The sequence below is a fragment of the Bos javanicus genome, chromosome 2 (genome assembly GCF_032452875.1).
Source record: "Bos javanicus breed banteng chromosome 2, ARS-OSU_banteng_1.0, whole genome shotgun sequence".
NCBI lineage: Eukaryota > Metazoa > Chordata > Mammalia > Artiodactyla > Bovidae > Bos > Bos javanicus.
In genome coordinates, this window is record NC_083869.1 from 118,348,271 (window position 1) to 118,372,423 (window position 24,153).

The 24,153-nt window shown below is 43.3% G+C and overlaps 2 protein-coding genes across 30 annotated transcripts in view; one reads left to right on the forward strand and one right to left on the reverse strand.

Annotated features, from left to right (window-relative positions):
• The window catches only part of SP110 (SP110 nuclear body protein), a 49,643-nt gene extending 33,069 nt beyond the window's left edge, over positions 1-16,574 (reverse strand). For 4 of the 6 annotated variants that reach the window (XM_061387767.1, XM_061387776.1, XM_061387759.1 and 1 more), the window contains exons 1-5: positions 16,460-16,570; positions 14,272-14,419; positions 7,761-7,929; positions 4,184-4,450; positions 2,267-2,350 (exon numbers count right to left, since the gene is read on the reverse strand). In XM_061387767.1, coding sequence (XP_061243751.1) covers positions 2,267-2,350; positions 4,184-4,450; positions 7,761-7,929; positions 14,272-14,409 — 658 coding nt within the window. In that variant the 5' untranslated portion in view covers positions 14,410-14,419; positions 16,460-16,570. Of the gene's footprint in view, positions 1-2,266; positions 2,351-4,183; positions 4,451-7,760; positions 7,930-14,271; positions 14,420-16,459 lie in introns of all 6 variants that reach the window. The other 2 variants (XM_061387784.1, XM_061387772.1) reach the window with 2 other exon arrangements.
• A 28-nt stretch (positions 16,575-16,602) lies between these two features.
• Positions 16,603-24,153, forward strand: part of LOC133230294 (nuclear body protein SP140-like protein) — an 81,310-nt gene continuing 73,759 nt past the window's right edge. For 2 of the 24 annotated variants that reach the window (XM_061387612.1, XM_061387622.1), the window contains exon 1: positions 20,835-21,384. In XM_061387612.1, the coding sequence (XP_061243596.1) occupies positions 21,353-21,384 (32 nt within the window). In that variant the 5' untranslated portion in view covers positions 20,835-21,352. Of the gene's footprint in view, positions 16,694-20,834; positions 21,385-21,475; positions 21,677-21,991; positions 22,325-24,153 lie in introns of those variants that run through there. The other 22 variants (XM_061387571.1, XM_061387581.1, XM_061387524.1 and 19 more) reach the window with 17 other exon arrangements.

A 24,153-nucleotide genomic window follows, 5' to 3' on the forward strand; every position in this document is an offset into this window, starting at 1 on the left:
GTACATGCTATTGCTTAGATATCTGTGATGGGATATTTTTAAACTGCTGTATCTGTGATTATTCATCTTGAGAAATAATGAAGAAGAACTAACTATACACGTCCATCTATCTGCTATTGAAGAAAGCAGGAGTCAGCTTGTGCTTGCCAGCATTTGTTAGCCGCAAGAATACCCAAAATTCTGCTAGTTTTTGCTGACCTAAGAAAGACAGAAGGACCTGAAGCCATATCAGATAAGGGCTCATTTCACAAATGGCAGTCACCATCTTGCTTCCACAGTGCTATGAGATCTGTGTCAAGTTCCAGCCTAGAGAGGATTAGCTAACGGAGGCAGCTAGCCAGCAGTCCTCAGACTTTAAAAATGATTTGTTGCACTTCAAATTATTTAAATACCTTAAAAATCCAAATGATGTAAAAAAGGATACAATTTGAAAATGAAAGTTCTCACAGTCAAGGTGGGGGCTGGAAAGGAGGACCGTCCACGTCTGGGGCACTGATTCAGTCACATAGTATTTTTGTTTGCTTTGCATTCTTTTTTGTCTGGTTTTCCTTTACTGTTCAAGCTATAGCTCAGGATAACCAAAATAGCTGATACGGGGAAGTTTATTTTTCCAGAAGCAATTCAGAGAGTTGAGCAGTTTGGATGGACAAGTTAAACAGCATCATGGAATGCAATTTGCAAAACCCAACCTGTGTAAATATAAGGGGTAAATGACCTAATTTCAAAGAGTAAATTGCAAGGGAGAAAAAAAGGCACAAAAGTTGAAACTTGCCATAGTGGCAGAAGGATGGTATCTTTTTATATATTTATTGGCCACCCCTCGATGCCTGTGGGATCTTAATTCCCAACCAGGGACTGAACTCGTGCTGCCTGCATTGGAAGGAAGAGTCTTAACCACTGGACCACTGAGGAATACCATTTTTTTTTTTTTTTAAATTGGAGAATAATTGCTTTTGCTTTGCATTTTGATGCAGAAGTTTGGAGTTTTACCTACTCAAGTGGCCTCTGGGAGTTGCTGAGCCAAATAGTCCTTCTCCACTGGGATTCACACATCTCCTGGCAGAGGAATGTTCTCTGTTTGCAGACTCCTTAGTGGTGTTTGGAATCCAGGTCTTGATACTGTGCAGGACCCTGAGGGGCTCCTGGGCACAAAAGCTTTTCTCTGTCCCCCATTTCTTGAATACAGGAAATAGGCTTCATCTGACCTCCAAGGCCTTCCCTAAGTTCCAACCAGGAGGTTCAAACAGATGCTAGTTAGGGTAGGGAGTGGGGTGTGGAGATAAGGGAGGAAGGAACCATAGTACAGCCTTCCCGCAAGGTCCAGTGTTCCCCCTCAAGGGATATACATGGCAATATCGTGAGCTGTTTTGCAGATACTGAAACCCTCACCAGGAGGGAGAAATGAACAGTTTGCTGCCCATAAGCACAGAGGCCCCAGAATGGTAGAAACAAGAAGTTGATGATGCTGTCTCCCAATTACCTCACCACCGACCAATCAGAAGAACATCCATGGGCTGATCACATCCTCTCTGAACCACTAATATAAAACTTCTCACTTACTCTGTCCAAACTGGGACACACAGTTTTGAGGACATTAACCTGGTCCCTTTTGCCTGGCAAAGCAATATAGCTATTCTTTTCTACTTCATCCAAAGCTCTGTCTCTGAGCTATATCAGTAATTCGGTGTCAGGGTACAGAGGCTGGAATCGGCTTCAGTCCGGCAAGTACTAGTGGGGTTCCTGTCCCTCACCCTCGGTGTCCCTTCTCTGTCCACCTTTCCCAGACCCATCTCCCTCACCCCAGCATCCATCCCCGCCCCTGGGACTCTGTCTCCTTTCAGGAGCTCTGGTTTCTTGTCTGTTCAAGCTCCTGAGGGCAGGGAGCGAGCAGCAGTGGGAAAGCTGGACCACGATGGTGATGGAGAGTGGAGAGAAGAGCCCTGGGCCTGGATGTTCCAAATGGCTTTTCCTCATGGAAGACACAAAAGTTAAGGTGAACCTGTGTGTGTGTGTGTGTGTGTGTGTGTGTGTGTGTGTGTGTGAGTTGCTCAGTCATATCCTACTCTTTGTGACCCGATGGACCTGCCAGGTTCCTCTGTCCATGGGATTCTCCAGACAAGGATATTGGAGTGGGTTGCCATTCCCTTCTCCAGGGGATCTTCCTGCCCCCAGGAACCTGGATCTCTTGCATCGCAGGCAGATTCTTTACTGTCTAAACCACCAGCGAAGCCCCAAGGTAAGGCTGAGTAGTTCAAATCTAGATTACCTGGCACAGGATCTGAGGAAGTGCAGGGCATCTCTTGAGTGTCTTCTTTATCTTTTATTTGAGGGGTCAGGTTGTCACTGGACACTGCGCAGAGAAAGAAAAGAAATTTCAGATCCCAAGACCCACCAGCAGGAACCAGAGATGGGAGGAACAAGAACAATCTGTTCTAGCAGGTAAAAATGATGGGCCAGCTGAGTACCAAGACTCCTCGAGGGCGGGGTAGGCAGGGAGGGAGAACAATCATTTCCTTTCTTTCTTTCTCCCCCTCCCTCACCTACTGGCCTTGCTGCATGGCTTGAGAGATCTGTTCCCCAGCCAGGGATCAAATCGAGGCCCATGACAATGAAAGCACTGAGTCTTAATCGCCGTACTGCCAGGCAATTCCCCAGTCGTTTCCTTTCAATTAGTCTCTTACTGATGTAAAAATAGCACTTATTTTGTTTTAAATCTAGAGGATGGACTCTTGTCATTGGCTTCGTGATTATGTTAACCTTGTGAGCATGCATGCATGCTCAGTAGTGTCTTTTTCGACCCCATGGACTATAGACACTAGGCTCCTCTGTCCATGGAATTCTCCAGGCGAGAATACTGGAGTGAGATGCCATTTTCCTTCTCCAGGGGTTCTTCCTGACCCAGGGAATGAACCCACATCTCCTGCAGCTCCTGCATCGGCAGGCAGATTCTTTACCACTGTGACACCTGGGAAGCCCCAATGTTAACCGTATTTGATGGTAGTTTTAGATGAGTGGAGAAAACTTTTGGACCAAATAGGACCCTTTATTCCCAGTATGGGAGACCTCAGAATCCATGATACCATTTTTAACAGTGGCCAATAATATTCCACAGTTAACATTTTACATAATCAAAGTGCTTTATCATGATGGTTGGGGGAGATAAATGACATAATGGTAGAAGTGAAATCAGGCCCAGCAACCTTTAAACATTTGATCATCTTTCCTAATAACTTCAATAACATCCCTCGTAGAATCCAAGCTATATGAAAATGAATCTGGTTTAAACAGATGTCCCTGTAGTCAGAGGGTGAGCAATCTGTAAAGCATTGAGGCTGTCTGTTGCCCAAGTTACTTGTCAATTCAGAGCAGTGTGTTTTGAGTGCTGGGTGGGCAGGGCTCTTGGACATCACAGTGTCAAATGGCTGTGACAGCATCCCTGACAAGAGGTCAAGTGCATTGACCTCTGCTTCTTTTTCCTTGTCACACCAGTTCTTTTTCCTGGGGTTCCTGCTACAGCCCTCTTGACTTACAGGCAAGTGTTCTCCCTTCACAGCCACCTTGAACCCGGGCAAGTCAGCTCCAAGCAACATTTCTCTAAACAGGGACAGGGGAGTGTGGGCATCCTATATGAATATTTATCACTTATTTGGAGTGTTGTCATTGATCATTTATGTGTTTGAGTGTTAGTCACTCAGTCATGTCCAATTCGCGACCCCATGGACTGTAGTCCACCAGGCTCCTCTGTCCATGGAATTCTCCAGGCAAGAATACTGGAGTAGACTGCCATTTCCTTCTCCAGGGAATCTTCCTGACCCAGAGATGGAACCTGGGTCTCTTGCATTGCAGGCAGATTCTTTACGGTCTGAGCTGCCAGGGAAGCCGGAAGAAAACCATCGTAGGGACAGGGACAGGGAGAGGAGCAAACAGTTAAAATGCCAGGAGCCAGCAGAGTACAAGAGCCAAAGAGCAAAGGCTTGGGCTGTTCTAGGGGTGAGAAGCTGGTGGTCTGGGCTCCAGGCCTTACCCAGGCTCCTGGCAGTGCCCACAGTCCTTCTTGGAAAGAGCTGTGTGTGGTAGTAAGAGCTCAGGAAGAAGCAGGTCAACAAAGAGACGGGACCCTGGGGCTCCAGGGCCACCGGCACCCTAGGCTGGGGAGGTACTGGTGTTGGAGTCTGTGTCTCACCTGGACTGAGCCTTCCTTTCTGGATGGTTTCCCGGAGAGTCACGGTGAGGCCGGTGCGGCTGGGCAGCTCACGCAGGACCTCAGAGCTATGCTGGGCGGGTGCTCGCTGGCTGACACTGGGTCCACAGGGTGGGAGGCTCCGTAGGGGCTGTCGGCAGGGGAGACGCGGCAGTAGCAGGGTCCTCGGGGAGCTCCTTCCTGCTGGGTTGGCTGGGGCTTCGAGAAGGGTGGTTGTGATTCTGCTCCAGCCTCCATGGGAAGTGACAACTGGGATTGGTGAAGGACCACACATAAGTACGTTGGAATTGTTTGGGGAAGAGATTTCTTTTCTGTTTTTAACTTTATATTTTGTATTGAGGTATAGCTAATTAACAATGTTGTGATAATTTCAGGTGAACAGTGAAGGGACTCAACCACACAGATACCTGTATCCATTCTCCCCGAAACCCCACTCCCCTCCAGGGGAACATGACATTGAGCAGAGTTCCCTGTGCTATACAGGAGGTCCTTGATGGCTATCCATTTTAAATACAGCAGTGTGTACATGTCCGTCCCAAACTGGGAAGAGATTTCTTTATACTTCACATTCAGTAGGACAAAGTCATGGAGGTATTCACTCTCTCACAGATGTGTAGAACGAATCCATCATGCATTTGCGGACCCAGTAGATTTTCTTTCTTTGATGTGGCCATTTAGTGCAATACAGCTGTTAACCTCTGATGTGACACCAGAGTGGTTTACACACATGGAGTTGAGATTGGTTTTGTATCTAGGGATTTAATTTCCTTTAGTTTCTCTCTAGTTTTGGCTTCAGAATTTAGACAATTATGTCTAATGCTATAATTTTAAATGTTGTCCTTGTTTTAAGAAATAAACATCTCACACATCTCTGGAGCAAATAAGAGAAAATATAAATTCCTTCATGCTTCCCTGGTGGCTCAGTAGTAAAATAATCCACCTGCCAATGCAGGAGGTGTATGTGGGTTTGATCTCTGGGTCAGGAAGAACCCCTGGAGAAGAAAATGGCAACCCATTCCAATGTTCTTGCCTGGAAAATCCCATGGACAGAGGAGCTTGGTGGACCACAGTCCATGGGATCATGAAAGAGTTGGACACAACTTAGCAACTAAACAACAACAACAATAATTCCACTGCACAGTGTATGTTTTTATTTGTGTCCAACTCTTTGCAACCCCATGAACTGTAGCCCACCAGGTTCCTCTGTCCATGGGTTTCTCCAGGCAAGAATACTGGAGTGGGTGCTATGCCCTCCTCCAGGGGATCTTCCCAACCCAGGGATCAACCCAGGGTCTCCTGCATTGCAGGTGGATTCTTTACCAGCACAGTGTACTAGGACCCCTATATTCCAGTTTCTGCTCAATTCTGCAGACTCAGTTTCCATGCCTCCTTGCCTTGCACCCTGTGATCTGGCCACACTGAACTCTCCCATCCCAAAACCCCAGGGCCTGGGCTTTCTGCCTGCTGTTCCCCTGCATGTCCAGGGCTGGGTTTCTTTTATAATTCTTCTCCATTTTGTCTCAATCAGTGAACAAAAAAAGGAAAGTAAGGCCAGATTTTGGAGAGGATCCTAGAACAAAATCGCAGAGTTGGATCCAGAAAGATGCTAGAGCTCAGTTAGGCTGGAGGTTGGGGGATGGGTTAAGAGTATATTCTGTGTGTGCATCCCTTTGACTCTTACGCTTACTTGGCCTGGCCTTTGAGAACTTGTTTCTCCCAGAACTGCCCTGACGCTGCTGTGATCTCAGGCGCGTGTGCAGCTGTGCCAGCCTGGGGGAGGTCTCTTCTCTTCTGCTGCCCTTTTAGCTCGAGGAATCATTTCTCCCTTTGAGAAGGAGCCTCTTGATGGTAAAGTGTCAGAGAGCTGTCAACAATGGTGACTCCAGTAGTAAGAATGCTACCATTCAGTGTGATTTGCTGATCCTTTCCTTGTGGTTCTCAGATAAATGAACCATATGCTTTGACTAAATAAGTGATTTAACCGCCTGCTTCTCTGACTCTTGCTTCTCTCTTCCCAGCAATGTCATTGCTCATTTAATTCCACTTTATTAATTCAGTTCCTCTCTTTCTCAGGGAGCTTCATTTTCTGCTTCTTACTCATACTCTCTCTTTTTATCTCTGTGTCCACAATTCCTTCTCCCTTCCTCTTTAGCTGATTTTCTTTCCTCATTTAGCTTTATAATCTGCCCTCTAGCAGATTGTTTAGAATAGTGATTAAGGGACTTCCCTGGCAGTTTGGTGGTTAAGACTTCATCCACTTTCTAATGCTGGGAGTGTGTGTTCCATTCCTGGTCAGGGAGCTAAGATCCATCCCACATGCCTCATGGCTAAAAAAAAAACCAAAATATAAAGCAGAAGCAATATTGTAACAAATTCAATAAAGTCTCTGAAAATGGTCCACATCAAAAATAAATCTTATATTAAAAAAATAGTAATCAAAATCTTGGACCCTAGTATTAGGAGATCCAAGTAGGACTCCTGGCTCTGCACTTAGCAGACAAATAACTTTGGGAAAGTTATTCTGAGCCTTAATTTCCTTATATGTCACATGGACAAGAATGACTTCAAAGGATTGTTTTAAAGATGACATAAGATAATCATACAAAGTGCCTGGGATAATGTCTGGCACACAGTAAGCACTCAGAAAAAAAAAACAAAAACCCCAGCAACGAGGACCTACTGTACAGCATGGAGAACTATATTCAATATCTTGTAAAACCTATATTGGAAAAAAAATCTGAAAAGGAATATAAATATATAACTGAATCACTCTGCTATATACCTAAGACTAACATAACATTGTTAATCAACTGTACTTCAACAAAGAAAAAGATGCTTATTATTATCCATCCGTATCCATCTTTCTTCCTCTCTGGCTCTCCTTCTGTCAGGCTAGGTCTCTTCTGTCACTTTATGTGTTCCCTTCCCTAGAGACTGTCCAGTATGCTAAATTGTACAGTCACCTCCCCTCCCCTCTCCCACCCCATAGAACATGTAAGACTGAAAATGGTTATGTCATCTGGAAATTCACCTTAGAGAACCAGAGCCAGGGGCTGTTTTCCTGCCACACTCATGAGAGAGAATGGTCCATCTCTTCCCAAAGAGAAAGTAGGGAGTTAAAGTGCATATTCCTGAAGGCAGAAAGCCAGTTTGAACTTTTAGCATGACAACTTCTATCGTGTTCCTAAAGCCACAAAGGTATTCATGAAGCCTTGGACTTCCCCGGTGGTCCTTGGGTCAAGAGCCCACCTGCCAATGCAGGGGATATGGGTTTGATCCCTGATCTGGGAAGATCCCACATGCCACAGAGCAGCCAAGCCCGTGCACCACGACTGCTGAGCCTGTGCTCTCGAGCCCCTGCATCACAACTGCTGAAGCCTGAGTGCCCTAGATCCTGTGATCCTCTAGAAGAAACGCCACTGTATTGAGAAGCTCAAGCACTGCAACATAGTCTAGGCCCTGCTCACTGAAACTAGAGAAAGCCTGCTCAAAGCAATGAAGACCCAGTACAACCAAATGATAACAAATAAATACAATTTTAAAAACAGAAGCCTCATACCTCTTGTGAAGCTATTGAGAGTCGTTATCAGGTTGGGGTATTCATTCAGGTTAATTTGGCTGAACAATATCTTCAGAAATGATAGACTAAATGTCTTCTCCAGTTGGGTAAGAATGTTGTACACAACTCTGGATAAAGGGACCAGATTTTCGCAGGCTTCCATAGATTCCTTAAAAAGCAGAATAAGGATTATTATACATCATTTTAAAACAGAATGGAGATTTATTACACATTTGTGGTTTTCTAAGCTGTAAGAAAGCGATTTTTGCTCTCTTAAGGAATTTAATGCAAGCTGTGTAGCCAAACTCCCTAACAGAGAGAAATCACATTTCTGTATGTTTACATTCGGAGCTTCACACATACTGATATTTGGGTGGTTAGTCATAGGAGTTTAGTATTCTGGAAAATAAGTCTCTCTCATGAACCTTATTTTAGGTACATTTGAAGGAAGAGACGAATGTTAAGGAAGAAAAGTGGAGACAAAGACTACTCCTGTCTAATCTCCAGGAGTCTGGCCAGGACTCTTTAGCTGTGGACCTATGAACTGGTCACAAGTGGCAATTCTGTGGATTTCTTGTTAGCCTCTGCTCTCTCTTTCCTTCTCTCATGAACTTGAAATGCCCTAAATGGGAAATCAGAGATATCCTCCTGGGAGGTTGGCCAAGAGGAGAAACATGGCAGGAGAGAATTGACTGAAAAATACTTGTTGAGCAATGACTTGGTTTGGTGAGCAATGGCTGGGTTTGGGTATCTAGCAACAGATAAGACCAACATGGTGCTACCATGTTGGGGGAGGGGTGCTTTATGTTGAAATGATAGGCATCAAATAATAAACACAAATTAAATAAATACCCAATTCCTATCAAAAGCAGTGTTATGAAGGAAAGTGTAATTTGCTATGAGGAAGAATACTGAGGGGGACTTAATTAGATGAGTGGGCCAAGGATGCCTCTCTGAGGAGTGATGAGAGAGTTAATTCTTAGGTAGATTGATAAAGAGTCCGAGGCCCTCAAGGAGGAAGGGGTCCGCCGCCCTTGAAAAGGAGAAAGGGGTCTGGGGCTCTCAAGGAGGAGAAAAGGACAAATGATTTTTTCTACATTGCTTTGTCTTAGTCACATAAGATGTTATTTTCTTTAAGTTCAGAGCTAATGATTACACAACAAAACTCATCTTGAACTCTCTACTAAGGATTATATAACAACAATGTATCTTGCTCGAGGACATGTTTCTCCTTCTTTTTTTTTTTTTATTTTATTTTTAAACTTTACATAATTGTATTAGTTTTGCCAAATATCAAAATGAATCCATCACAGGTATACATGTGTTCCCCATCCTGAACCCGCCTCCCTCCCCATACCATCCCTCTGGGTCGTCCCAGTGCACTAGCCCCAAGCATCCAGTATTGTGCATCGAACCTGGAATGGCAACTCGTTTCTTACATGATATTTTACATGTTTCAATGCCCTTCTCCCAAATCTTCCCACCCTCTCCCTCTCCCACAGAGTCCATAAGACTGTTCTATACATCAGTGTCTCTTTTGCTGTCTCGTACACAGGGTTATTGTTATCATCTTTCTAAATTCCATATATATGCGTTAGTATACTGTATTGGTGTTTTTCTTTCTGGCTTACTTCACTCTGTATAATAGGCTCCAGTTTCATCCACCTCATTAGAACTGATTCAAATGTATTCTTTTTAATGGCTGAGTAATACTCCATTGTGTATATGTACCACAGCTTTCTTATCCATTCATCTGCTGATGGACATCTAGGTTGCTTCCATGTCCTGGCTATTACAAACAGTGCTGCGATGAACATTGGGGTACACGTGTCTCTTTCCCTTCTGGTTTCCTCAGTGTGTATGCCCAGCAGTGGGATTGCTGGATCATAAGGCAGTTCTATTTCCAGTCTTTTAAGGAATCTCCACACTGTTCTCCATAGTGGCTGTACTAGTTTGCATTCCCACCAACAGTGTAAGAGGGTTCCCTTTTCTCCACACCCTCTCCAACATTTATTATTTGTAGACTTTTGGATCGCAGCCATTCTGACTGGTGTGAAATGGTACCTCATAGTGGCCTTGATTTGCATTTCTCTGATAATGAGTGATGTTGAGCATCTTTTCATGTGTTTGTTAGCCATCTGTATGTCTTCTTTGCAGAAATGTCTATTTAGTTCTTTGGCCCATTTTTTGATTGGGTCATTTATTTTTCTGGAGTTGAGCTGTAGGAGTTGCTTGTATATTTTTGAGATTAGTTGTTTGTCAGTTGCTTCATTTGCTATTATTTTCTCCCACTCTGAAGGCTGTCTTTTCACCTTGCTGATAGTTTCCTTTGATGTGCAGAAGCTTTTAAGGTTAATTAGGTCCCATTTGTTTATTTTTGCTTTTATTTCCGATATTCTGGGAGGTGGGTCATAGAGGATCCTGCTGTGATGTATGTCAGAGAGTGTTTTGCCTATGTTCTCCTCTAGGAGTTTTATAGTTTCTGGTCTTATGTTTAGATCTTTAATCCATTTTGAGTTTATTTTTGTGTATGGTGTTAGAAAGTGTTCTAGTTTCATTCTTATGTTTCCCCTTCTTAAAAGGAACCTTCTGACTTATCTTGTTATCTTAAGACTGTATGTTGTGGGAGTGGGTCTGGTAAGACCTTTCCACTGTTAGTTCTAATTTTGTTAATCTAAGATATATGTTGTAGGAGTGGGTCTGGTAAAAGTATATAAGGCCTTGATAAGAGTCGTGGACCGGGCACTCTTCGTCCCCCTTCAGAAGTCTGTGTCAGAAGCTTTCTTTGTTCTTTTTCACTTTAATAAAACTCTGCTACACAAAAGCTCTTGAGGGATCAAGCCTGGTGCCTGGTCCTGAAGCTAAATCTCCTTCTTTGGAGATGACAAATCCAACATCATTCATTGTAAGCTATCAGTGACACCCTGATCATGATCTGAAAAGGGGTTGGATCCAACTGGGCCAAGACTGGGGGAAGATTGTCCCACCACTGCTAGCACTTTTCTGGGGCTCAGACTCTAGGGGCTCAGGAAATGCTTTAAGCAACCAAATTATATGAAAAGAATCTCACTTTGTCCACATAACCATATCTCCCACTGTCTGCCATGCTTCACATCAGAATGGACTTTGAGTGAGAAACTTTTATGGATTGAATGATGCCTCCTATCCAAAGATATGTCTGCTTGAAACCTGTGAATGAGACCGTGTTTGGATAAAGGGTTTTGCAGGTATAATTAAGAATCTTAAAATGAGACCATCCTGGATTATGGTGGGCCCTAAATCACAGTGACAAAATGTCCTTGTAAGAGAAGAAAAAGGGAGAGGCACAGTAGAGAAGGCAGGGTAGAAATGGAAAGAACGTGTGAAGCGAAGTTTCTATAAGCCAGATTCACCTCAGAGTGCCGGCAGTAGGAGACGACAGAGGAATTCAGGGAATGGATTGTCCCTCAGAGTCTTGAGAAGGAATCAACTCTGACAACACCTTGATTTTGGACTTCTGGACCTCAGAACTGTGAGAGAACATATTTCTTTGTTTTAAGCCATCTAGTTTGACAGAATGTGGTCCACTGGAGAAGGGAATGGCAAACCACTTCAGTATTCTTGCCTTGAGAACCCCATGAACAGTATGAAAAGGCAAAATGATAGGATACTGAAAGAGGAACTAACGCCCCAGGTCAGGAGGTGCCCAATATGCTACTGGAGATCAGTGGAGAAATAACTCCAAAAAGAATGAAGGGATGGAGCCAAAGCAAAAACAATACCCAGTTGTGCATGTGACTGGTGATAGAAGCAAGGTTCGATGCTATAAAGAGCAATATTGCATAGGAACCTGGAATGTCAGGTCCATGAATCAAGGCAAATTGGAAGTGGTCAAACAAGAGATGGCAAGAGTGAACATCGACATTCTAGGAATCAGCGAACTAAAATGGAATTGAATGGGTGAATTTAATTCAGATGACCATTATATCTACTACTGTGGGCAGGAATCCCTCAGAAGAAATGGAGTAGCCATCATGGTCAACAAAAGAGTTCAAAATACAGTACTTGGATGCAATCTCAAAAACAACAGAATGATTTCTGTTCATTTCCAAGGCAAACCATTCAACATCACAGTAATCCAAGTCTATGCCCCAACCAGTAACGCTGAAGAAGCTCAAGTTGAACGGTTTATGAAGACCTACAAGACCTTTTAGAACTAACACCCAAAAAAGATGTCCTTTTCATCATAGGGGACTGGAATGCAAAAGTAGGAAGTCAAGAAACACCTGGAGTAACAGGCAAATTTGGCCTGGGAATACGGAATGAAGCAGGGCAAAGACTAATAGAGTTTTGCCAAGAAAATGCACTGGTCATAACAAACACCCTCTCCCAACAACACAAGAGAAGACTCTACACATGGACATCACCAGATGGTCAACACCGAAATCAGATTGATTATATTCTTTGCAGCCAAAGATGGAGAAGCTCTATACAGTCAACAAAAACAAGACCAGGAGCTGACTGTGGCTCAGATCATGAACTCCTTATTGCCATATTCAGACTTAAATTGAAGAAAGTAGGGAAAACCACTAGACCATTCAGGTATGACCTAAATCAAATCCCTTATGATTATACAGCAGAAGTGAGAAATAGATTTAAGGGACTAGATCTGATAGATAGAGTGCTTGATGAACTATGGACTAAGGTATGTGACATTGTACAGGAGACAGGGATTAAGACCATCCCCATGGGAAAGAAATGCAAAAAAGCAAAATGGCTGTCTGGGGAGGCCTTACAAATAGCTGTGAAAAGAAGAGAAGCAAAAAGCAAAGGAGAAAAGGAAAGATATAAGCGTCTGAATGCAGAGTTCCAAAGAATAGCAAGAAGAGATAAGAAAGCCTTCTTCAGCGATCAATGCAAAGAAATAGAGGAAAACAACAGAATGGGAAAGACTAGAGATCTCTTCAAGAAAATTAGAGATACCAAGGGAACATTTCATGCAAGGAAGGGCTCGATAAAGGATAGAAATGGTATGGACCTAACAGAAGCAGAAGATATTAAGAAGAGCTGGCAAGAATACACAGAAGAACTGTACAGAAAAGATCTTCATGACCCAGATAATCATGATGATGTGATCACTGACCTAGAGCCAGACATCCTGGAATGTGAAATCAAGTGGGCCTTAGAAAGCATCACTAGGAACAAAGCTAGTGGAGGTGATGGAATTCCAGTTGAGCTATTTCAAATCCTGAAAGATGATGCTGTGGAAGTGCTGCACTCAATATGCCAGCAAATTTGGAAAACTCAGCAGTGGCCGCAGGACTGGAAAAGGTCAGTTTTATTCCAATCCCAAAGAAAGGCAATGTCAAAGAATGCTCAAACTACCACACAATTGCACTCATCTCACACGCTAGTTAAGTAATGCTCAAAATTCTCCAAGCCAGGCTTCAGCAATACATGAACCGTGAACTTCCAGATGTTCAAGCTGGTTTTAGAACAGGCAGAGGAACCAGAGATCAAATTGCCAGCCTCCACTGGATCATGGAAAAAGCAAGAGAGTTCCAGAAAAACATCTATTTCTGCTTTATTGACTATGCCAAAGCCTTTGACTGTGTGGATCAAAATAAACTGTGGAAAATTCTGAAAGAGATGGGAATTCCAGACCACCTGACCTGCCTCTTGAGAAATTTGTATGCAGGTCAGGAAACAACAGTTAGAACTGGATATGGAACAACAGACTGGTTCCAAATAGGAAAAGGAGTACATCAAGGCTGTATATTGTCACCCTGCTTATTTAACTTATATGCAGAGTACATCACAAGAAACGCTGGACTGGAAGAAGCACAAGCTGGAATCAAGATTGCTGGGAGAAATATCAATAACCTCAGATATGCAGATGACACCACCCTCATGGCAGAAAGTGAAGAGGAACTCAAAAGCGTCTTGATGAAGGTGAAAGAGTAGAGTGAAAAAGTTGGCTTAAAACTCAACATTCAGAAAACGAAGATCATGGCATCTGGTCCCATCACTTCATGGGAAATAGATGATGAAACAGTGGAAACAGTGTCAGACTTTATTTTTGGGGGCTCCAAAATCACTGCAGATGGTGACTGCAGCCATGAAATTAAAAGACGCTTACTCCTTGGAAGGAAAGTTATGACCAACCTAGATAGCATATTCAAAAGCAGAGACATTACTTTGCCAACAAAGGTCCATCTAGTCAAGGCTATGGTTTTTCCAGTGGTCATGTATGGATGTGAGAGTTGGACTGTGAAGAAGGCTCCGGGAGTTGGTGATGGACAAGGCCTGGCGTGCTGCAATTCATGGGGTCGCAAAGAGTCGGACACAACTCAGCAACTGAACTGAACTGAGTTTGAAGTCCCCTACCTTGGACACCTTCTCTCCCTGGTAACGACCATTTTAGTCTGGAACTTTCAAATCTAGAAGCTCTGGAGTGTTGTGGTTTGAGACCTCGGTGGTCGGGCGTTCTTGGTCGGGGTGGGTTGCCATGGCAAAGCACCAAGTGACTCACCCTGTACAGTCTCTCAGTGATGAAGAAGTTGTCTCGGAGGCCTTCAAAGAAGGGAAATGGCTTGTTGATGGCATAAGCGATCTCCAGCTTCTGTTGTATAAAATGCTGAAGAAGAGCCTTTTCCAAGGCCCTAGTCATGGTGTCTCTCCTACAAAAGGGGCACAAGAAGAAAGGAGAATAAAGATTTTGCAGAGTTAGGGGAGCCACTCTCTGTGTTGCACAGGCATCTGGAGACAGGCATTCTGGTCCCAAAGGCATCCTTTAGCGGTCCACAAAGCCACCTCTGCTGAAAAGACTCATGGGCTTAGGAAGCAGTGACAGTGCTCAGCAACACAGAGGGCAAGGTAACCCACAATGTGACGCAGGAATCCCGAAGGGGCAGCTGGTAATAAACAGAGCCACTATGTACCGAGTGCTTCCTGTGTCCATTTCACATCTCAGAACAGACATGGCCGTGGGACATCACAATAGTTGACCATTTATAGGCCATGCAAAATATCAATAAGTTACAATAGGAAGAAAATGCAGCTTTGATATTCTTGACAAATTGTTGAGAAAAGGGAAGCAGTAACAAAAAATTCAATCACCTAGAGATTAAAAAAAAAAAAACACAAAATGAACACAGATCTTTTTTTCCAACTTTGTATCGAAGAGAAAATTGAACTGTAATTATGGAGACACAGGAGATTCAAGTTCAATCCCTGGGTCGGGAAGATCCCCTGGAGTAGGAAATGGCAACCCACTCCAGTATTCTTGCCTGGAAAATTCCATGGATAGAGGAGCCTGGTGGGTTGTAGTCCATGGGGTCGCAGAGTTGGACACGACTGAGCATGCCTGCACAATGATTTTCTAGGTATTTAATCCTAGCGGCAGATTGAGCTCCCCTGTCGCTTTCTCCTCATTCCCAAATATGTTAAGTTTAACAGAAAAAAAATATATGTTGCAAAAAACAATCATCACAACAGTACTAGAAAATAAGAGAAGATGCTATCAGGATAATGTGAAGAAATCCTAGAAGATAGAGAACCAGTGGGAAAGGAACTAACTAACTGTTCACCATCTGCGTAGGGGAAGGATATTGCAAAGATCAGCAGAGAGCCAGAAAGCACCAGAACGACCACTTGCTGAGATGAGGAAGGGGGCCTGAATGACTAATTATACCACATCATTCAGAACAGAACATCCATCATATTCCTCACTCTTCATCTGTTGTGATTGCCAAGGAAGCCCTTGAGGCACAGAGAGGTTAAATAACTAGCATAAAGTATTTGGTGGCCAAGCAGAACTCATCTGACCAAGGTCAGATGAATACTCATCTATGAGATGCCTGCCATTTCTCACTACTGCAAGATATGGCAGGCATCTCATAGATGAGTATTCATGTGCATATTATGTAAAAGGGTCTTAAAAATGAATGAGCAAAGACAAACATCCAGTAAGGGAAAAACAAGACAAAAGACATATACAGACAACTGAGTCTAATGCACAATAAATATGTAAAAAACATGGTAACTCTATAGTAATCAGAGCCGTGTGAGCAAAGACAACTTTGTAAGTTTTGCCTGTCAAGTTGGTCAAGATACAAATAAAAGCAATAATCACAGACACTCCTGGTCCAGATACAAACAGGTCCCAACATTCTGGAGATTAATTTAGTAACCAGTACCAAATACCCTAAAATATATACCCCCTTGAGTCCTAAATTCCATTCCTGGGAATTTATTTCAAGAAAATAATCATGAATGTGCTTCAAGAAAAAGTATTGAAAAGTCAATACACTAGAGCAGAAATGAAATATCCTTTCTTGAGTTTCTCTTTCCCACTTGCTTCCCAGCTACTTCTGGTCGCTTGTGAATAATGAATGAGCTGCCCGTTGGGGGCAGAGTGCAGGATCACCCTTCATGGACAATGAAGAGCAAAACTTGAGTTCCAACCACAAAAACAAACTAGAATTTAGGGAATAAAGGAGTGAGCTGTGTTTGCTTCCCCTCATCATTTGTCTTCTTTTTAACTGTCTCCTCTTAAACCCTACAGTCCCCTCTCTGACTCTTTGGAAAATACTATTTTACAAAGAAAGAGTCACAGTTGAAATTGTTTAGTTTTATGCAGCAGCTGCAGCTGCTGCCAGGACATGAACGGTAAAAGCCAATCACCCAAAGTGAATAAAGCAGACTAGACAAAAACCCACCTGGATGCTGAGATGGCTACGTGTTCGTGCCCCCTTCCAGATCCAGGGGCTGGTCTGGGGTGGCTCCTGGGAGACTGAGAAAAGGGCAGAGAGATACCAGTCGGCAAAACAGGAAGTCTCTGCTTTGCTACACACGAGGAGGGCCTGGCTTCCAGGAAAGGAAAGTGAAAGTACTCGGGCCGATCCTGCGGAGCTGCCTCGGTGTCCGCAGCCTCCCTCTACCTCCGGAAACTGGTGAGATTCCTGGGCCTGTCGGGGCTGGGGAGGGGGATTGCGAGGATTGCTGCTTATCGGTACCATCCTGGGAGGTGGGTACAGAGGGGAGGAGGCCCAGGGGTCAGCCCCAGGGTCCCCAGGAACTGGGAATCTGCCGTCTGTTTGCCTCCCTACCCACCTCTATATTTCCCCAGGACTCCTCTTCCTTCTATACTTTTTGGAGTAATGAAGATGTACCCAAACTGAATTGTGGTGATCGTGACACAACTGAATAAATTTACTAGAGATTATCAAATTTAAGGGAAAAAAACAAAGCAGAGGTGAGGTGACTCAGAAATGCCTGTACTTTGTCAGGATAAAATTACTACCTAAGAAAATTGAAATCAAAGACAGCCTGAACATGAACTGAAATCATGCGGTGGCAGGCAGACCTCCAGGCACCAAAGTGTCTTTGAACAGGCTGGCAGGTGGGAGCTGGGAGCGTGTGTAACCCAGATCTAGGGCAGAGTCGGGGCCAGGAGATGCCTCCAGGGAGGCAGGGAATGCCCCCTCTGTACAGCCCGTTAAAGATTTCTAATATGCAATGTTGTGTAGGGTCTGTGAGAAATCCTTTAATGTGGGAATCTGTTTAACTTTCTTTAAATCACTGCTTACTCCTTGGGAGAAAAGTTATGACCAACCTAGACAGCATATTAAAAAGCAGAGACATTACTTTGCCAACAAAGGTCCATCTAGTCAAGGCTATAATTTTTCCAGTAGTCATGTATGGATGTAAGAGTTGGACTATAAAGAAAGCTGAGCACCCAAGAATTGATGCTTTTGAACTATGGTGTTGGAGAAGACTCTTGAGAGTCCCTTGGACTGCAAGGAGATTCAACCAGTCTATCCTAAAGGAAATCAGTCGTGGGTGTTCATTGGAAGGACTGATGTTGAAGCTGAAACCCCAATACTTTGGCCACCTGATGCAAAGAGCTGACTCATTTGAAAAGACCTTGATGCTGGGAAAAATTGAAGGCGGGAGGAGAAGGGATGACAGAGGATGAGATGGTTGGATGGCATCACTGACTCAATGGACATGAGTTTGAGTAAACTTGAGGAGTTGGTGATGGACAGGGAGGCCTGGTGTGCTGCGGTTCATGGGGTCGCAAAGAGTCGGACACCACTGAGCGACTGAACTGAACTGAACTGAACTGAAATCACTGATGCTCAAATGTATTCAGTCCATGGGTTCCCCTACCAGGACACATATGGTGTCCTATCCCTCAGAAAAAAGAAAACAAAACAAATGGGAAACACAGTTCTAAGGTCTAAGAATCCTTGAAACCAAGGTTAACCTACATGGGCAAGAGCTCAATTTTATTGAAGTGTAAAATACATCCATTGTTGGTGTGCATATGATGAGTGTTTACAAATAGAGTTACAACCACAATTAAGATACAGACCAAGTCTATCACCCCAGAAAGTTCCCTCCTCTCCGACCCCAGCATCAGGTAATCACTGATCTACTTTTTCTATTGACTATAGATTTGTTCTGCTTGTATTAAAGTTTTACATAAATGGAAACACCCAGTATGCACCTTTGTATGTCTGGCTTCTTTTGAATCACAGTGCTTTTGAGATTCATCCTTGTTGTTGAAGGGCCAGTAATTTTTTTCCTCTTTAGGTGTGTGGCCCCACCTCATCCCATCTGATCACCACCATGTCACCAAGATAATCGATCTGTGTAATGTTCTTTAAGAGGCCAGGTGATCCAGATCTGTTTTGACTGTGTTATAACAAAGGACAGGTGAGTTAATATAACTTCAAGAAAAGCTGTGAATGAATCATCTCATCTGTCCTGTGAGAATAAAAAGTTTCTGATCCCCCTTTTTAATCAGAATGGAAAGAATATATTTGTCAAATCAGTGGCCACATACATGGCCTGGGCTAGGGATCTTACTGCCTAGACTGCCTATTTTCTTATTCCAGTCCTCCAGCCTTCTTATAAATTCTTTGAGCTACCCAATATACTTCTAAGAAATTGATTTTCTGCCTGAGTTAGTCTGAGTCAGTTTTGGTTAATTGTACCCCCACATCCCAACTAATTAAAAAGTTGGTTGTTGCTTTTGAGTTGCCAAGTCATGTCTGACTCTTTTTTGAACCCATAGACTATAGTCCACCAGGTTCCTCTGTACATGGGGTTTCCCAGGCAAGAATACTGGAGTGGGTTGCCATTTCTTACTTCAGGGGATCCTCCTGATCCAGGGATCAAACCCATGTCTCCTGCTTGACAGTCAGATTCTGTACCACTGAGACACCCAAAAAGCTGGTAGCAGAGAGTGAATTGTGGGCAACAGATCTTCACAGAAATGTCATCAGTCTGAGATGGGTTATCTGACCTAATTAGACATAAATAAATAATAAAAAAAAACATAAATAAATAAATCAATAGTGTTCAAAGATGAGTAGACGTCGGTAAGTTAATAGCAAATTAACTAATAACATTGGATTGTGATCAGGACTCTGCAATTTACACACCTATTCCAAATGTCAGATCTTAGCACACTTAACAAAACGGAGAGACATTTTTTCAGGGAGAAAGAAAGTATTAACTTGCCTTCAAAGATTATCACCTACTTGACCTAAGTCTGGGTGGGAGAAAAGAGCAAGGAGGCAGGTCAGAATCTCCTCATCCCGCAGGTCATATGGAAGAAGAAGGAGACAATGCTACCCCTCCATTATGAGCCAGGGACCATCTGATGGTCATCAGTGGGCTTGCACCAGACATCCCTGATCTTATCCTAGAGACACTGATTCCCTAGTGAACACAGAGGAAAACTGGCAGTGGGAAAACAGAAGCTAAAGTTCCTATCATTATCTGGCTAATGCAGAATATTGCCAAGTTAAATTTTCTTGTAAATTTGGCAGAAATACCCTCTAAGCCCTAATCTTACTACCATCAGCTGAGGAACACCAAAGACCCTGTGCTTATAAGCAAAAAAGACGGCATATTTATGCCAGCTGCTCTAGTCTGTGTCCGACTTTATTGGGGCCACTGTGCCCAATGGAGTTCAAAAACCAAGGACAACGATGCCCGACAGAGGCAGAGTTTACTAGCCTCTTTCCCAACAAAGTGAGGGAGAGAGAGAGGTGGGCAGTCCCAGCTATGTCAGCACCTGGTAGGCACACAGACCCTGCCCACTGGGCTCATCACGTCCTGGCACCTGATTGGGGGAAAGAGAACAGACGAGGGTAGAGAGGTAGAAATCTTCTGCCCCCTATACTTGGAAAACATATTTATGCAGATTTTCGAGCATACCTATAGTGAGCCAGAAGCACTGGGATTCAGTGAGACATACTTCAGAAACACACTACTTGGAGGTTCCCAGTTCTCACCTACTTTGGCCCATGACTCTCACCAAGACCCTGGAATCTACAGACACCTTGACTGCCATTCACCTCTATCTTTGCCCCATTGTCCTGCCTGGATTTCTATTCGTCTGGTTTTACTTATTTATCTGTGCTTTGCCCCTGTTCCTTTATCTTTCAACTTTACGCTGATGTAGTGTGCTTTTCCTGAGTGCCTGTTAAGTCGCTTCAATCCTGTCTGACTCTTTGAGACCCTGTTGGGCTCCTCTGTCTGTGAGATTCTCCAGGCAAGAATAACTGGAGTGGGTTGCCACGCCCTCCTCCAGACCCAGGGATGGAATCAGCTTCCAGACCCAGGGATGGAACCAGCTTCTCTTATGTCTCCTGCATTGGCAGGTGGGTTCTTTACCACTAGCTCCATCAAACTTTTCCAAAGTTGCTCCAAATCCTTTACAAAATGAGAGCTGGCTATAAATGAAAAAATGATGTACAAACATAAATGTAACACACTTGTTGCTAGCATCATCACTTTGTCCTTTAAGATGTAGGGAGTCTTAGTTCTAAACCCTGCTCCCATCCAATGAAAAGCCTGTCACTTTGAGATTTCAGAGACTAGTTGAAGCTCAATTTTTTTCCTAAGCACTCCTGGCTGCATTTGAAAAGTGCCCATAGATTCAAGAAAACTTAGAATTGCACATCAGGCTTCTCTGCCCAAACTTCCTTCTGGTTGCAGGAGTTGGGAGAGATCTGTTTGGCCTCTGGCTGCTTTCCAGAAATTTTGAAGAATATTTTCTCCAGCATTTCGGTTCTCTCCAGTCCTGGGTCTGAATATTGGATCTGAATACTGGGTCTGATTCATCCAATCCAGGCTCACGACTGTGCCGGGTCAGCCCATGGGCGTATGGCGTATGAGAAAATCTGAAATGTCTGACTTTCCTTTTTTTGCTTCTCACAGCCACCTTGGCAGGGGGCAGGAGCAAACGTGGTTTCTTCCTCCTAGTCAGCACTGTGCCACTTCACCTCAAAACGCGTCTGATCTGTTTGAGTTCAAGGAGTCTTCCTGCCCTCTCCTCTTTGCAGGAGCGAGGCGTTCCCTCTCTTCTGTGGGTGCTCTGTTCCTCCTCCCTGGGGGCTGAGACTGGGAGGAGGAAAGACCAGCGTGTTGAAGGCACCCAGTTCAGCTGTTTCACTTTGCTTTTATCCTTTAGGTGCCGCACCCAAGGGGCTGATAGATGGGCAGACTTTCTCGTCACAGCTCCGGGAAAGGACAGAGGCAATGAAAATCTAAGCAAGAGTGATCTGGGGCTGGCTCCATGGTCTAAGAAGAAGATGGCAAGTGCAGGCAGCCCCTCTAACTGCAGGTTAGTCCTGGCCTCCTGTGTCCTGCGCCTCTCCTAAGGAGAGAGCATGTCCTGGCGCCCGTGCTCGTTGTTTCTGCCTACCCGGTCTCAGCCTGCAGGCATAAACAGAATGAGATGACAAATCAATCAGTTAATGAGTGGAGGCGATTTCACAAATGGCGGTGGATTAGCCGTGGGGAAAGCTGAAGGACACCTTGACTGATGCTCCCTTCTTATTTCCCTGTAACTGCCATGAAGCTGGGTGGGCCCTGTTGGAACTCCCCGGCCCCTCGGAGGCTTGCAGCAAGGTTGGGTGAGTCCTCATGCCCTCTGAGCCCTCTCATTCCCCCCAGTGCCTTCTCCATCCCTACCTCCAAAGACAATTCTGTCCAGGAAGCATCTTTTTAGAAAAATTAACATCCAAATTGATGGCCCAACTGTTGTTAAAAATGTTGCGCGGTTTCTGGGTAGTGAGGGGTCCCAGTTTTGTCAGAGCCCTGAGTCTGAGAGTCAACTCAGGAACTCGCTAGGAGGAACTGAAAGTAGATGGGGCTCAACACGAATGAATGCAAACAGGCAGGGAGGGAGCAGCTGTCTTTTCTCTTCTGGGAGGTTTTACACATCGGGCTAGAGAAAGAGGGAAATTGTCTTTGAAAAAGAGAAGACTTATTGTCAACCATCAATCTATTTTTAGTGGTAAACAATTTCAGCAATGTAAAAGTGTATCATAACTCCTCTAACCTGGGCTGCCAAGCTGGGGGCTATTTCTGGCACTAGCTGGGCCCCAGCATTTCTACCTGCTGTGGTGCAGCCTGCCAGGTCCTTAGTGCCCAGCGCCCTTTCTCCTGGAGGCTGACTGCATCCCTGCTCCCACTTGCTCCTGAGACATGGGAGAATGAGCCAGTGGAGCTTGAAGTCCACCTAGCCTTTGGCTTCCAGGCAGGAAAAGAAAAGCTCTGAGGTGGGGTAATGCTGATCTCATAGAATGAGCTAGGAGGGGGTACATCTGCTTCTATTTTCTGGAAGAGGTTATAGTTGAAGTGGTTTGGTAGAATTCACTAGTGATACCATCTGGGCCTGGTGCTTTCTTTTTTGGAAGGCTATTATTTATTGATTCAGTTCCTTTAATAGATACAGACCTGTTCAGATGAGCTATCTCTTTGTGTGAGCTTCGGCAGTTTGTTTCAAGGTTTGCCCATTTTATCAAATTTGTAGGGACAGCGTAATCTGTAGTATTATTTCTTTATTATCCTTTCAATGTTCACAGGGTTAATAGTGATGAGCCCTGTTTTGTTTTTGATATTGGTAATTTCTGCCATCATTTTCTTATTAGTCTAGATAGAAGTTTATCAATTGTATTGATTAAAAAAATTAGCTTCTGGTTTCATTGGTTTTTTTCTGCTTTCCTGTTTCAGTGTTATTAATTATTACCTGATTTTTATGATTTCTTCTGTTTGACGTAGGCTTAAATTTCTCCTCTTTCTCTAGTTTCTTCAGATGGAAGCTTGTGTTACTGATTTAGGTCTTTCTTCTAATATGCATTTTAACACCACACACGTTTCTCTAAGCACCTTTGTGCTGCATTCTGTAACTTTTGTGAAAGTGTGTTTTCATTTTAATTTTGTTCTAAATAATTTTAAATTTCCCTGGAGACTTCTTTAATTCTAGAAATAGGCTGTTTTGTCTTTAAGTATTCTGGAATTTTCAAAATACACAGGTATATTTCTACTTTTATATTTTCTACAGGTTATTTCTACTTTTATTGCTGTCTGAGAATATAATTTTTTCTGATTTATTTTCCTTTTAATTTGTTAAGATAAGTTTTACAGCTCAGAATGTGGTGCCTTTTAGTAAATATTTCAGGTGAGCATGAGTGGTGTGTATATTTTGTCACTGTAGAATAAATAGTCTTTAAGTGTCAAGTAAATCAGATTGGTGGTGCTGTTCAGGTCAACTATATTTTTACTTACTTTCTGCCTCCTTGTTCTATCAATTACTAAAAGAGGGGAATTGAACTCTCCAACAACAGAAGTGGATTTGTCTATTTCTTCTTGTAGTTCTATCAAATTTTGTCTCGTATTTTGATGCTACTTAGATGAGTTGCGTACACATTAAGGATTACTAACTCTTCTTGGAGAAATTTTCTCTTTATACAATACTTCCCTTTGTCTCTGAAATTTTCCTTACTTGAGGTTTTCTCTGAAATTAGTATAGCTAATACCACTTTCCTGGGATTAATGCTGGCATGGCACTTCTTCATCCCTTCACTTTTAACCCATCTGTGTTTTATGTTTAAGATTCCTTTCTCAAAGACAATATATAGTTGGGTGTTACTTTTTCACTCTGTCAATCTCTGTCTTTTAATTGGTGTATTTAGACCATTTATATTTAAAGTGATTATTCCTGTGGTTGGATTAAAATCTATCATGTTTGTAACTGTTTTTTATTCATTGTGCTTATTTGCTTCCATTTTTTCCCCTTTCTTTTTCTGCCTGTTTGTTTAATTGAACATTTTATAGAGCATTTTGTGATTTTATTTTCTCTTCTCTCTTAGTCCGTCAAATATACTTCTTTTAGAACATTTTATTGGTTTCCCTAGAGTTTGCAATATATATTTACAACTAACCATATCTACTCTGAATTAAGCTATATTGCTTCTTGTTTGGTGCTATACATGAACATATTTTGTCTCTCCTATTTTCTTTGTATTTCCCGAAGAATTTATTAAATAGAGCCTTTCAGCTCTTTCAGCTATCAGATCAGATCAGTCGCTCAGTCGTGTCCGACTCT